The sequence below is a fragment of the Camelina sativa genome, chromosome 9, assembly GCF_030686135.1.
Source record: "Camelina sativa cultivar CO46 ecotype springtype chromosome 9, ASM3068613v1".
Taxonomy (NCBI): Eukaryota; Viridiplantae; Streptophyta; class Magnoliopsida; order Brassicales; family Brassicaceae; genus Camelina; species Camelina sativa.
This window is the reverse complement of record NC_141888.1, coordinates 9,180,306-9,195,927: the sequence shown is the minus strand read 5'-3', so window position 1 is coordinate 9,195,927 and position 15,622 is coordinate 9,180,306. Positions and strand designations below refer to the sequence as shown.

General features: G+C 32.4%; 1 protein-coding gene and 2 pseudogenes across 2 annotated transcripts; 2 read left to right on the top strand and 1 right to left on the bottom strand.

The window, feature by feature from the left end:
• Positions 1-4,635: 4,635 nt before the first annotated feature.
• On the top strand, positions 4,636-7,960 carry LOC104710790 (uncharacterized; annotated as a pseudogene). The gene is made up of 6 exons (XR_015567145.1): positions 4,636-4,785; positions 6,614-6,815; positions 6,906-6,954; positions 7,062-7,280; positions 7,361-7,462; positions 7,549-7,960. The product of XR_015567145.1 is annotated as an uncharacterized LOC104710790 (transcript).
• A 276-nt stretch (positions 7,961-8,236) lies between these two features.
• On the top strand, positions 8,237-9,360 carry LOC104715136 (plant-specific TFIIB-related protein 2-like). Its single transcript, XM_019229896.2, has 2 exons — positions 8,237-9,092; positions 9,191-9,360. The coding sequence occupies exons 1-2, from the start codon at positions 8,249-8,251 to the stop codon at positions 9,358-9,360; spliced, it is 1,014 nt and encodes a 337-aa protein (XP_019085441.1). The 5' UTR covers positions 8,237-8,248.
• A 4,792-nt stretch (positions 9,361-14,152) lies between these two features.
• LOC147937946 (small nucleolar RNA R71) lies at positions 14,153-14,253 on the bottom strand (annotated as a pseudogene).
• Positions 14,254-15,622: the final 1,369 nt, after the last annotated feature.

The window sequence follows — 15,622 nt, the reverse complement described above, 5'->3', positions numbered from 1 at the left end:
ATCCCATTTTGTAGTGATACGAATAGATAAACCATGTATATATTGATTGTGGATGATTGTGCCATTGCGAATAATACATGATATATTTACTGAACAATTTGACTAGATTTGGAAAAGATTGTTATATTTTCAAAACTTCAAACGCATCATGAACTACTTTACTACATATAATTTTTTCAAAATACAAAGAGAATTTTGAAAATTTGATTGTTGTCAAGAGGATCACACTACAAGAACATTATCTTTTTTTTTATTTTTTTGTCAACATACAAGAACATTATCCTTATTGGTTTTTCTTTCAACTTAAATACAAAAATAACACTTCAGTTGTGATCTTTGTTTGAGAACTATTGTTAAAATTAATATATGCATAACCAAGACACGAGTCGGTATCCCAGTTGCGACAAAAGTTTAATTGCTAAAATAGCAGGAGTGATCCAATCAATTAGTTCGTAATTTATTTTCTGAATGCTTGCAGCCCTGTTCGTTTCAGTGTCGCGCGACTCTTTACAGCGACTGTTTATAAAATGCTGAGTTTTGATATTTTTTTGTTTTTTTAAGTTGGGTTGTGTCGTACATAGAAGAAAAAATAAGAAAAGTACAGATCTGAATTTTTTGTCAATGGCAATTTGATTTGCTTTGCCGATCTGTAAAATGAAATAAAATGAGCGACTGTCGCTGTTTCAAGCAAAGGTTTTGGGTTTTGTCGCTGGTTTAACTGGCGATTCCAAATTTTTAAAATTTTGATCGCTGCGACAGAAATAGAGGAGATGAAGAAGAGATAAAGAAGATCTGAAAGAAATTTTATGAAGAACAGTCGCTGTCGCAGCGACTAACCTTCTTCATTATAATCTCCTAATTATGACAAAAAAATTACTATTTCAGTTATTTTTCCAAAATCTTATCTTCAGCTTCAACATCAAATAGTACCCAAACATATGACGATAATAAAAGGTGAATAAAGTATGTTCAGGGGTATATCCACTCTTTAAGTTGAGGTTTAATTGACACAACAAAATTGTTTTATAAATATTTTAAAATTATTTAATTGCACTTGCACCAACCTTTATGTTTGACACCATTAACATTATTAAATTATTATTTCAGTCACAAAATTTTATTTTATCTCAAAAACAACTAGTTCACGTATTATATTGACATCCATATTAAAACTAGAAACAAAAGGTAGCAAAAAATCTCAACCTAATTTTTTTTTCCTTTGCAAACTCTTGTTAATCTAAAAATGATTATCTTCAGCTCATTCTATCATATTCACCTTAGTTCAAGTATTGAGTTATATTTGATCGGACTGGAAATCAATTTTGAATAATGATTTAGTTTTTTAGCCACAAGAGATGTACATATTAGAAACTATTATAAAATGAGATTTTGGTAAGAAAATGTTAGGATATGAATGATCATAGAAAATAACAATACACTAAAGTAATGATAAGACAAAGAGACATTATATGATGGCTAAAGAACAAGAATAGAAAACTAATGTGTCAATGAAACAATTGATTATCAATAATACACATGCTGAAAATAAAATTATACAAACAGAAGATATGATATCTAGGTAATTTTCTTTAAAACAATAAAGATGATATGTTATAAATAAAAAATAAATTTAATACAAATCTATGACAATACATAAAAGTATTTAATAAAAATCCATGAAAAGTGTTTTTAACCAAGTGGACCGATGGTTATAAATTCCTTAGGCTTCTCATTATGCATGAGAGAAAGTTACCAAAGTGGAACAAAACATTAATTAGAATGGAATCAAATTTGTTGATCTACGTGTGGTTTTCAATTCAACCACCCACGACGGTGCCACTTTTGTGTATCAAGACAATGACCATTTTTTATTGTCATATTGACGTCCAAGGGAGTAATGAACTGGTTAATATGAAATCAGACATCACTTGAATGACCTTGCGATGGATTGCATTAGTTACCAATTGTAATCGTTACAACCATTACACATGTAAATGCATCACATGTTTACCAAAAAACCACTAAGCTGCAACAGCAATAGGTTTTCTCGACTCACGAAAATGAAGTTTCAAAATACAATGGATGCCAAGCAATATTCCTTATAATAATTAAAAATTTGTCGAGATATGTATATCAAAGGAATACATTAGATTTCTTAATTTTATCTTAAATCTATAACTAAATTTACCTATTAATCACTTATTAAATAAGAATATATATATATATATATATATATATATTTTAATATTTTCTTAATTTGTGTGAAATATGTCAAAATGATATTTTTTGTGAAACATAGGAAGTATTGTTTGGAGCTCATATTCTGTCATATGTAGCATTTGAAAGTCAAAAGTTTTAACTGTTTATAAACCAAATCTTCATCAAGTGATCTCGAATAATTTTGTTATAATTTAAAAGGATAAATCAATTTCTATTAGCATTAAGAAAAATATTTTTCAGAGTTAATAAGTTGTAACCAATTGTTTTAGCTTCATCCATTACATCATGTCATTCATAATTATAATCCTACTATATTAATTGAGAAGTACAAATATGAAACTAACCTTAAAATATGTAAGAAATTACATTCAATTGCCGTTAAAAAATCTTAATTAAGATTAATTAATTAATTAAATAAATATAATTAATTAAAAACGAAAATTGGGGACACATAAAATAAAATAAATTGTAGAAAAGTAAAAAAAAAATCTATTAGAAACAAAACTAATTCGTCCTTAAAAGAAAAAATTAACAGCTAAGATTTTAAAAATATACTCGAATAAAATCTATATAATCACAAATTTTATCAAAAAGCTTTTCCATCACAGGTTAAAATTTTTATCAAAATCTAAATCAAATTAAATATATAACAGTTTTCTTAGATTTTAAAAATTAATAAACAAAAATAAAATAAAAGATATAGATATAGTATCTTATATATTTTAAAAAGTTATATTTTTCTTTTAGCCTCCGTACTTTAAGAAAATAAAACTAAGTTGAGATTTAAATATATTCAAAGCTTGAAGGTGCTTATTACAGACAAAAAAAGGAAGTCATAGAAAAAAACAAAACAATGAATGTTGTTTTCAGAGAAGTTTTTCAGAACATTCACTAACTATATTTTAAGTTGCTCTTTTTACATGTTAGTTATATCTTTTTACTTATTTCACAACTATACCAAAAATTGCGTTTAATTGACAAAAGTTTAAACAATTTTATTCATTATGCAAATATTTTATTGACTGGTTTTCAATAAATATTTATAAAATACAAAAATTTTAATATAAGCAAACCGAATTTTTAATCACAAACTATTATATATAACATAATAACAAAATAAATTATTATAAATTTTCATCAAAAAAAAAGTTCAGCCCGCGGTTTTCCGCAGGTTAGTACCTAGTCTAGTAGTAATTAGTAAACCTCTAGAGTAGCATGTCGATTTGAAATCTAGTTATATTTTACCATATTATAATTTTTTCAAAAACTTTTTGGTTTATTAGCTTGTTGATTAATAACCGTAGATACTATAGATCCTTTGTTGTTAGATGACTGTTTATTGTTCTTTGTATCATCTCTCATTCTCTCTTTGTTGTCGTTCAATCCTGATATTTCAAGTTCGTCAAAAACCAAGTATGAAGTATTTATTGAAGGTGAAGAAGTTAAAACTTGTATGGTAACTCTATTTCAACAAACTTTTTTTTTTTTAGAATATAACGTTTGATATTTTTGTGTTACATTCTAAATTGTAGATAGGTAAATTATTTATACATAGAAAAAATGCTTTAGTATTTAGAATTTAGAATTTTTTTGTTATAAGTTTTTTCTTTTCATTAACCTTTTTCTTTGCATTAATTTCTTTTCATTTTTCATTTAAACCCAAAACTTTCCTAGGTTAATATTAACTTATTCTTTTTTTTGCAATTTTTTTTACTTGTTTAGTAGTTTTTCCTTTTCTTGATTAAATTGGAAACCAAAACTCACTTGCTTCGTGTATTTTCCGTTATGTTTCTAATTTGAAATTGTCGTGAAAGTTTTTTTGGTTGTTTGAGAAAGAAATGAAATACTTGATTAAATTTTTTTTTTTTGTCAACCATTGGGTCACAGCTGGCCGGCCCATTAGCCAAATTCCTACATTCGTAGGAGCCGGGACTCGATGACGGGTGTGATGGTGCCTTCTACAAATGGACTTACCTTTTACCACTGCACAAAGGTCACTTCACTACTTGATTAAATTTATGTGGCCAAGGTATATGAAGAAATGAAATACATAATTGTATATCCCCTAGGTCAATGTGGCCAAGGTGTATCTTGGTGAGCTAAAACCAGTTCACAAAGTTTATATCAAGCGAGCACATACAAGAGACCAGCTAGAAGAAGAAAACTCCTAAGAGAGATTACAACCAAGATGAAAGGAAGAAAAATAAGCTCTCTAAAACCTCTATCTTTCTCTCCTTAGTTTTTTCTCGCATGCTTGTCACGCTCCTATCTCTCGTTTTTGAGGCAAACTTGATTATTCACTGAGACCCAATATATGAGCAAAAGTAGGCCCATAAGAGAAGCCTTTTTTTTTCCGCAACCCATAAGAGAAGCCTATAGAAGTAAAGCTGTTCGTTTCTTTGGTTTCATCGACCCAATGGGATGTGAACCAGCTCGAGAAGTGTGTGATGCTGTTTCACTGTAAACGAAGTGAATTTTTTAGATTGAGAGAGCTAAAAGTTTTAAACCAGATGTGAATCATAGTTTAGTCAGAAGAATCCAGCGTCTTGCTCATGCTCTTCTTAGGTAAATGTCACTGACTTTATGTACACTTACTATTGTTTGTTAATCAGAATCAAGTTGTATACTCAAATCCATGTTCATAACAAAACAAACAAAATTTGGTCTTCAAATTTTTTCCATGCATTCACTATTTGAGTAACAAAGCATTCTCTTCTACTAATGTTTTTTTTGTTTGTATCTGGTTTTAACTTATATCGCGTAAATCACAAGGAACCATCGGAAGTTGGATTTATAAGTTGATTATTCAAGCACATGGTCATGACATTATATATGGGTTCTGGAATCTTTTGTAGCTTGGAAGGTTTAAGATTTGGTGTCTTGAGATGCAAAAGCATTGACAAAATTTTAATTGTTAAAGAGTTTAAATTAGTGATCTTACATAGAGAGAAAATATGGGAGAGGCAAAGATTGCTTTTAAATGATAACATTTTAGCACATGTACAGAATTTGATATGCTCAAATTTACCCTAGAGCTACTCTCTCAAATTAAGAGGTCGATGCAGTACTTAGGGGTCGAATTCCACAAGTACTCAAGACTACACAATAAATTATAGAGTTTTATAATTATGCTAAACAGATTAAATTGAATTAAAATAAACAATGCAAAATATTAAATAAAAACTGTTGTAAATTCAATGGATCAAAAAGCTAGGCTTAGGAAATTTCTCAGGAAATTATGAATTATAAATCAATCAATAAATTAGGATTCAAACAATTAAGAACAGATCTAGAATTCTAAACACTTTTGTAAATTAAATCAGTTCTCACTGCAAATAATATCTAAATTTAAAACCAGAAAATCCAAATCTCTTTGTAAAATTCTAGGTTAAAAATCAGCAATAAAATCATGTTTAGATTGTTCACAAAATTATTAAATCAAATCTCTTTGCAGGAAATAATTTTGGTCATCAAAAGGTTTTATCAGGAAAATCAATTATATTCTCATATCAATTTATTTTCCTAAGGTATTAATTCTAGATGGTCAATCAAGGATTAATATGAAGAACAACCTAAGATGAAGATCTAGCAAGATAAAGAATCCTAAATAAACAGATCTAATTATTCATAAAATCTCTGTAAAAAACCGTAAACCTAACAAGCAAACTACTCAGACATAATCAATGAAGAACAAAACATCTTTCTGAATAATAAGCAATTGAAATTAAAAGAGTAAAAGGGAGTTCAAGAAATTCTTCTCTACAAAGCAGATCTCTCTCTCCAAAGCTCTCAAAATCTCACAGGGTTGCAGAAAAATAAAACTTGATAGATTAAAACTTAAGGGTTTGGAAAACCTAAAAACTATATATATATATATATATATATATATATATATATGTCCTAAAACACGTCAGGGACTAGTCTTGCAAATATGGAAAACTTCGGGCAACTTTGTAAAACTTCCAAATTTGGCTCTCTCGTCGGTTTGGAGTGGGTGTCGATCGATGCTAAGGCAGTGTCGATCGACACCATGTCCTCTGATCGATTCCAAGTTGATTTCTTGCGGATTATTGCTCCAAACTGATCCAGATTTGCTCCACTTTGCTCCTTTCATGCCAAAATCCTAGAAAATCTGTAAAGACTCAAAAACATCCTAGAAAACAAATCAAAAGACTCCTAAAAGACTCTTTATATCATGGTTAAAAACCACAAAAACCATGATATATCAAGAGGCAAAGATTGCTTTTAAATGATAACGTTTTGGCACATGTACAGAACTGCAACTCTTATCAAGTTTGCTTTAGATGAAGACACAAGGCCTTTAGATTACAAACGTTTCTAACAAGATCCTCCAAAATTCTGCAAATTGTTGGACATATTTCGTTAAATTCAGGGTGTTCAAAGGCGGACAATGATCCAGAAATGCAGGGGATATACAATTACGCTTGGAAGGCTAACAATGGAATGACCAAGTCAAATACTCTGAACCAAAACATGGCTGTATCGAGACCGAAGAAGCGTACAGTTTCAACCTTTTTACAATCATCATGGCACAATGTCTATCGGGAAGGTTCTGAATTATGTCACAACATCAGGTCATTTCCTTGGAACATTTTTTTGTAAAAAATCTAATACCACATTCTAGATTCTCCATATTTGATTGTTTAAACATTTGGCCTCTATAGTATCTTAGAACAAGAATGGGGCCTTGTGACAAATACTCTATGTGAGAAGGTAACATATTTATATCTATCACTTTTTGTTTACTAATTACCATATCCATCTTCAAATAAAGAGACTTATTGTTTTGCTGTTGGTACCGTATTTTGATTGATGAAAAGTGTGATCCGAATGAGGTGATCTCTCCTTCAAAGAGAAGGATTTTTTTATCCACACATCTCATGCAACAGCTTCTCCAACCCGCACCAGCGTTTGTTTTCTCGGGAAACAACGCGGCAGCTTTCAACTACGAGAACGTACTTTATTTACTTTGTGTCAAAAATCACACTCGCTGATTCATGTTCTCTCAAATGCCACTCAGATTTTAAGAAGAGCACAAAGTGAGTTCCATTATAGTTTTAGATTGATCTCAGTTTCTTATGTTTTTGCTCACTTCCCCTAAAAGAGTTTTTTGGTCTAGTCATCAAACTTCGAAGACAGCTAGTGATAAAGATCGACGATATTCTTCACTTGTCAAAGCTTTCATAGAGAAAATACAAAAGCTTGAAAGTGACTTCCAAAGGTATGGATGGATCAGTCTTTAATTGTCTTTGAGAACAAGATAATAATTCTTGAGTTACATTTTTATTTTTCAAATTGTCCATACAGCTTGGAGAGGACCACATCAATATTAGACATCATCTTAGAGATCCAAGACCTTGAAAGATTCTCTATGATAAACCATCTCGGCAAGTTTCATAACCACGCAAAGACCATTACAAGACCTATCCCGCAGAGATATGTTCTTGAAAAACAAATGCCAGTGCACCTACCCGAGCCATTAAATTGTCTTCCTCTATGATCATCATATTTTTTTAAGGAAGAAAATGTAGTTTTGATTGCATATCCATCAGAGATTCTTAAGTGCATCAGTAAGATAAGCTTTTACTATATAGTTTTCACTGTATAAATCTCTGTCACTATGTACTATATCTTCTGTAGATTATACTGATGTGATATAAACTTTTTTTTTGTGTAATCCGTATACATATGTAAATATTATTGTATTGTAGTTACAAAACATTTGTTTTTTTTTTTGGACAATAGCTACTTCAACAATTGGAGAAAAAGAAATAATTTTCCTTTTTTACTATTAGTAAATAATTTGTCTTTATGATTAAAAAAGGGAAAATTTCCTTTTTACTATGTAAAATAGTAACACTGTAAAAAGTAAAAGCATCAAAATCCTATTAGAAAAAGAAATTAGTTTACTCCATCCGTTAATAAATAGTCTGTTTTTTGGTAACAAATCATTGAATCAACCTTGAAAAAAATTCACGAAGAGGAAAGAAACCCTAAAAATATTTTAATGGAGGAAGAGACTTGTTTGGACTGCAAGAGAGCGACCATAATGGTGATCGACCACAGTAGTGGCGACACGATCTGTTCAGAGTGTGGCCTCGTCCTTGAAGCTCACATCATCGACTTCTTTGAGGAATGGAGAACTTTTGCCTCCGACGACAATGGCAGTGATCGAGACCCAAATCGTGTTGGTGCTCCAACCAACCCTCTTCTCAAATCCGGCGATCTCGCCACCGTAATCGGGAAACCTAAAGAAAACGCTTCCTCCTTTGTCTCCAAAGATGACATCTCGACTCTGTACCGAGCACAGAACCAAGTCAAGAATCATGAGGAAGACCTAATCAGGAAAGCCTTTAGCGAAACCCAGAGAATCACGGAGGCACTAGACCTAGATATCAAAATCAAGTCTAGGGCATGCGAGATTATCTCAAGATTCGATGGTCACGCTAACACGAAACTACGCAGAGGGAAGAAGTTGAACGCTCTCTGTGCTGCCTCTGTTTCGACGGCTTGTCGTGAACTGAATCTGTCGAGGACGTTGAAAGAGATATCAATGGTTGCCATTGGTGTTAGCTTGAAGGATATACGCAAACAGAGCATGGTGATAAAGCATCTTCTTGAGTCAGAACAAGCCTCTGTGTCTGGTGCCAATGCGAGTATAATAAACACGGGAGAAGTTGTTCGTCGCTTCTGTTCCAAGCTTGATATAGGTCAAAGAGAGATAAAGGCGATTCGAGAAGCCGTGGAGAAATCTGCGAATTTTGTTATCCGAAGAAACCCTAAGTCTATTCTTGCTGCTGTTATCTTCATCATCTCTCATATATCTCAGACCAACAAGAGACCTATTCGAGGTAACCTAATCATGAATTCTCCTTTCCTTAACTCTATACTGTAGTTAAAAGCTTATCTGACTCATTATGCTTATAATTGTTTGGTTTTAAATTTGCAGAAATTGCGATCGTTTCAGAAGTAGTGGAGAATACAATCAAGAACTCTGTAAAGGATATCTTCCCTTGCGCCTCAAAGATTATACCCAACTGGTATGCTCGTGAAGAAGACGTTATAAAGAAGTTGAGAGATATCATAGCTTCTTGGGATTCTGTAAAACTTTCAGCATAGGCAAGTATGTCACTACCTGAGAAAGAAGCTTTGAGATTTCTGGTGTTATATAGGCAATTTTCTGAATTCTGATTTAAGTTACTGTGGTCTCTTTTTATATGTACGTGTGTGTGAATATACGTTGCTTCTCGAAAAGAAAATATATTCAGAATTGGATTTGGTAATCATTTAAATGTATTGTTTTGCAAACACACCCTCGTTTAAATGCATTTTGGTTGTGGACCGATTAGATTATCAAACATATTTAAGGTTAAAGTAAAAATGTGAACAACTAGAGTTTTGGTCATTCAATAGCTAGAAGCCGTCGTCCCATACGTAAGTAGATTATTAAATATTAATTGTTTATCCCAGTGAGATATTTTCATGTCATGGAGATGTTTTTAGCCAAAACGATGTGATTCAAAACGTTAATGATCACAAATCAAGTTAAAACATATACTGTACAAGTACAATTGTGTACTTTCCTTCGGATACCAATACCTTATCCACTGCTTTCCAAATATAACTAAGCCAGAAATTTTCAATGTAAGTTGGAAAGCTACGTAAGTGTGCCAAGTTATTGCAGATATATTCGAACGAGATGAGGTAGAAAAAGAACAGTTGATAGCTTAAACTTTGTTTTGAGAAGGGTAACATTTGTTTTATTTAGTTAACTAGGTATGGAGCCCCACGATACCGCGGGGAACTCATTTTAGTAAAATATTTATTACAAAAATTCTTTAATTAAATTTATTTATTAAACTATTGGTATTCCTAAACTATTTAATAAAAATTTCAAAAACATACAAATTTTTGAAAAATTCTTTATATCTTTATTGAAAAATATTTTTTTAAAAATAATCTTACATTTACATATGATTAAATAAATAATTATCAATGCTACACACATCAAATTAAACAAATTTTTATGATTAACTGCCATGAGATATCATTGCAGTTATGTTATTTCATTCGCTTTTATTCGTCTTAACCTTTCGTTTGCGTCTTTTCAATGTAACATTTTATATATATCTTTTCGTCGTAATTTTTGTAAAATATTTTTTAATTTATGAAAAATGAATAAATGCAATCTACAGTCATGTCTTCTCTTCTTACTCTTATAGTCATATATTTGTATATTTTATGAACCATTATAACTTATTTTCTTGTTGTCAAATATGATATGTAAATGATTATATTTTTTAAATTTTTTTTGTTTTTGTTTTAAATGATAAAATTATGAATTCATTGTATAAGATACTATAATTTTTTAAATAATCATATAACAAATTACAAATATTAAAAATATTAATTGAGGACCATTCATAAATTGACATAATGATTTGTTTAAATTCATTTCTATTAATTATTTTAATCCTTTTTAGCATAACTCAAACATATTTCTATTTCCAAAATCAATATTTACTTCATAAAAAATAAATATAAATATTACTATTCAGTCAATCAGTAAGAAAATTACCAATCCTCTCAAATTTGAATACAACTAAACAGAAAATTATCACATATTTTATTTATTTGAATCAAAACTCAGTTATATATTCATATAAAAAAGAATACATCTATATTCATAAAGGCAGTATTGTAAATGTATATGTAATACAAACAACTATCGTTTATAGATGAAAAACAACCTATAGTCATTAAACATTATGCCAATTATAATAGATTATATATACATGGTTAATCCAATATTGAATGAACTTATTACTAATTTTTCTCCGCGTAAGATGCTGGTTAATTATCCCGAGTCACACATAAATATATAATATAATAAATATGAGAGGGGAACAATAATAGTTAGAACTTATAACAATAATATTTAGATGTATGATGTGGCATCACAATGTGCGCGTCTAAGGAAGATGGTCGGCCAAGGACGGCTGGGTTCATTGCTCTCACATGCTCCTCTTTTTTTTTTGGGCAGTCAGAATCCAAAACCTTTTCAAAATTTTATAATATTTCATATTCAGTATCTTTTGTTGTTAAGATTTCAATTTGAGTGTATTATGACTAGAACTAAATATACAAATTTCCTTAATCTATATAAAGTTGTAGATAAGTCTTTGTCGTCAAGATAGTTTGTTGGACAATCATCTCAACCGTCAATCTTTCTGTTCATCACCAGTTTTCCATCTCCCAATAAACTGAATATTCCCAACTGTAGAAAATATAATAGAACAAACTGTGATATTTTATTTTTGATTTTACCTTGATATTTCATAATCAGATATTTTTTAAAAAAAATAGAAATATAGAAATCCATATTGTTTTCTATAATACAATCAGTTTTCTAATCAAAAAGCATGGAGTAGACAAATATATATATATATATATATATACTTGTGACAAAAAAAAACATATACGAGCCAATATGCTCTCATTTTCTGAAAAAACCAACTTGAACCATATTTTTTAATAGCTAAAAACAAAAATTTCGGTTTGGATTCATACCAATAGAATGATAACCTTCAATGGATAGATGGTTGTATACCTAGAGACTGAATATAATTTACAACGATTAACAAAATATATCAAACTGCAATAAATTTCTCACAGTGATGAGACATCATTTCTAACAAATTCTCTTTTAACTAATAAAAATATAAAGAAAATTTGAATACAATAATGAGAAGTTATTTATATATAGATTTCTAAAGATGTGAACATTTGAATAGACACAACTGATATATCATGGTTTTTACGGTTTTTAACCATGATATAAGTGTGCTTTTTGAGTCTTTTGATTTGTTTCTAGGTTATTTTAGAGTCTTAATAGGTTATTTAGGAATTTGGCACGGATGGGGCAATATGGAACAATCTGGATCATTTTGGAGCACTTTACCGAAGGAAATCAAGTTGGAGTCGGATCAGAGACCAAGCATCGATCGACACCACTTAAGGAGCATCGATCGACACTCGTGTTTACCCGACGAGAGAACAACAAATTTGGAAGTTTTACAAATTTGCCCAAAGTCTTCTATAATTGCAACATAAGCCCATGGACGTATTTTAGGATGTATATATATGGTTTTTGGGTTTTAGAAACCCTTAAGTTATTTTCTAGCAGTTTTTGAGAGAAGGATATTGAGAGCTTTTGGGAGAGAGAGATCTGCTTTGTAGAGAAGAATTCTTGAACTCCCTCTTCTACTTTTTAATATCTATTGCATGTTATTCAGAATTATGATTTGTTCTTCATTAAACATGTCTGAGTAATTTGCTTGTTAGGTTTAGGGTTTTTAATAGGGTTTTTATGATTTATTAGATCTGAGATTTTTAGGGTTCTTAATCTTTTATGATCTTCATCCTTGGTTGTTCTTCACAATAATTCTTGATTGATCACCTAGAATTGTTATCTTAGGGAAATAAATTGATATGAGAATATAATTGTTTTCCTGATTAAACCATTGATGAGCAGAATTGTTTATTACAAAGAGATTTGAATTAATAATTCTGTGAACTTATCTAAACTTGTTCTTAAAGCTGATTTATTACTTGGAATTTTACAAAGAGATTTGGATTTTCTGGTTCTAAATTTAGATTATAATTGCAGTGAGAACTGATTATTTTACCAAAAGTTTAGAGTTCTAGATCTGATCTTTACTGCTTGAACCTTAATTAATTTATCTGATTTAATATTTCATAATTTCCTGAGAAATTCCCTAGGCTTAGCTCTTTTGATTTTCTGATTTCACAACACTTTTATTTAAATATTTGCATTGCTTTATTTTAATTCAATTTAACTTGTTTAGCGTAATTTACAAAACTTTACAATCTATTGTGTTTGATCTTGAGTCTCTGTGGATTCGACCCCTAAGTACTGCAGTGATCTCTTGTTTGAGAGAGTAGCTCTAGGGATTAATTTGAGCATATCAAATTTTGGCGCCGTTGCCGGGGACTCTCTGATCTACCATTAGATTTGAGTTTTTGATTTTGTCTAAATTTTTCTTTTTATTTTTTTCTACTTACACGTTTTTGTTTTTTTTTTTCTTCTCTTTGGTGTTTCAGGTGCATGCCTCCTAGACCTCACACAAGGAGCAACATGTCTGGTCCTACTGTGAATTTGTCAAACCAAGAGTTAGGAAAACTTGAGCGTGAGAACAGAAAGGCAGCCAAATCTCTAAAGATGGTTAATACTATCATTCTGATGCGAGATGAGGATGGTGCTTTGAGGGATCAAAAGGGCCACTTGCGCAATGAGCAGGGCCAAAAGCTTGATGCAGAAGGGAACATGATCCCTGAACCTGTTGTCAACGAGCAGGCTGTTGTGAACCAGCAAGCTGGTGTTGTTGATAATCCAGATCTGGGTGTCGATCGACACCAACCAGGTGGCATCGATCGACACCAGCCTGCAGACGTGTGTGGAGCTGCCAACCACGTACAGAACCCAGTTCGACGACAGGAGAACAACCGGGATCTGATCAGGACCATTGCTGACTACAATCGGGCTGATCTGGTGTATGAGAACCGGTCTGCTATTGTTCCTCCCCCTTTTCAGAGGAATGATTTTGAGTTGAAACCTGCATACTTTCAACTAGTTGGGCAGAGACCTTTCTCTGCTTTGCCCAATGAGAAGCCCTTGGATCACATTGAGCATTTTGAGGATCTGGTGACTAGCATCAAGGCTAATGGGGTAACTGAGGACTACATCTTCTGCAAACTCTTCCCTTACTCACTTGCAGGAGAGGCATTTCAATGGTTGAAACAGCTGCCTGCTGGATCATTAACAAGCTGGCGTGATGTCAAGGTGGCCTTCCTCAACCACTTCTATGATGATGCAATGTCAGATGAGTTGAGAATCAAGCTGTCTTCCTTCAAGCAGAGACTAGATGAAGCTTTCAAAGCAGCTTGGGTGAGATTCAAGGCTTACCAAAGGGACTGTCCACACCATGGTTTCTCAAGAGTTCAACTGCTAAGTATCTTCTTCAGAGGGTGTGACTGGGAGTATCAGTTGGCTTTAGATGCTGCAAGTCATGGGAATTTCAAGACAAGATTGCCAGTAGATGCTGAATTGTTGATTGAGAACTTAGCTGCTAGCAATAGTACTAAGAGAGCAGATGCTGAAAGGAAGAGATTACATGGAGGATATGACTCACATCAGTTAGCTTCTGTTAATGCTAAGCTGGATTCTGTGCATAATCTCCTTGTGGGTAAGAAATCTGTTCATTTTGCTGCTGAAGTTGAGACATATGAGCCAGAATCTGACCAAGGAAATTATGAAGAAGAAGAGGTGAACTATGTCTATGGGAATCAGGGGCAAAGGTTTGGAAATCAGCAAAGTAGTAGGCCTTACAGTGGAAACAGCCAGCGCAGTAACTTTCAGGGCAACTCTTCTGGTTTCACACCCAAACCTGAATATCAGAAGCAGCAACAAAACAGTGGATTCACAAGGACTTATGGCAACAACTCATATCAGTCTCCGCCTCCTAAGTCTACTGAAACTAGTAAGATGGAAGCTATGCTTGAGCAGCTTTTGCAAGGCCAAGAGCAGATGACAGTGACTTTCAATGGGAAGCTGGATAATGTCTACACTGATCTTAATGGGAAGTTTGAAGCTTTGAATATCCATGTCAAGAAGCTGGAAAGTCAGGTTGCGCAGACTGCTGGGTCTGTGAAAAGGCAAGAAGGCTATCTCCCTTCAAGAACTGAATCAAATCCTAAACATTCTTGCAATGCAGTGACTTTGAGAAGTGGCAAACAACTCCATCCTATACCCCAGAAGAATCAAACTGATGATCTACAGGAGTTGATTGATATAGACGACGAAGAAGATGTTTCTGCCGAGCCAGTATCGACCGACACACATGGGCATCGGTCGACACCCAAACCATGCGAAGTTTCGGACAAAATCCCAGAAAAAAGCGTCGATCGACACCAACCAGGTGGCATCGATCGACGCCAACCACGGACAGAAACTGCGAATGTGAAGTCTTCTACTCCAGTTGCAGAAAGAGTCTACATACCTAAGGTTCCAATCCCCAAGATTCCAAGGAAGTCTAAACAAGAGCTAGATGATGCCAAGTGCAAAGCCATGATGGATAAGCTTATTCTTGAGTTGCCTTTGGTTGATGCTGTTAAGACCTCTCCAATGCTTAGGAGATATGTCAAGAGGATGGTAACCAAGGATTTTAATGCTGAGCAAGGAGTTATGATGATATCAGCCCAAGTCAGTGCCATTATTCAGAACAAGATCCCAGAAAAACTTCCTGATCCAGGGAGCTTTGTTCTTGATTGCACTATCTTCACTGACAGATTTGCTAGATCT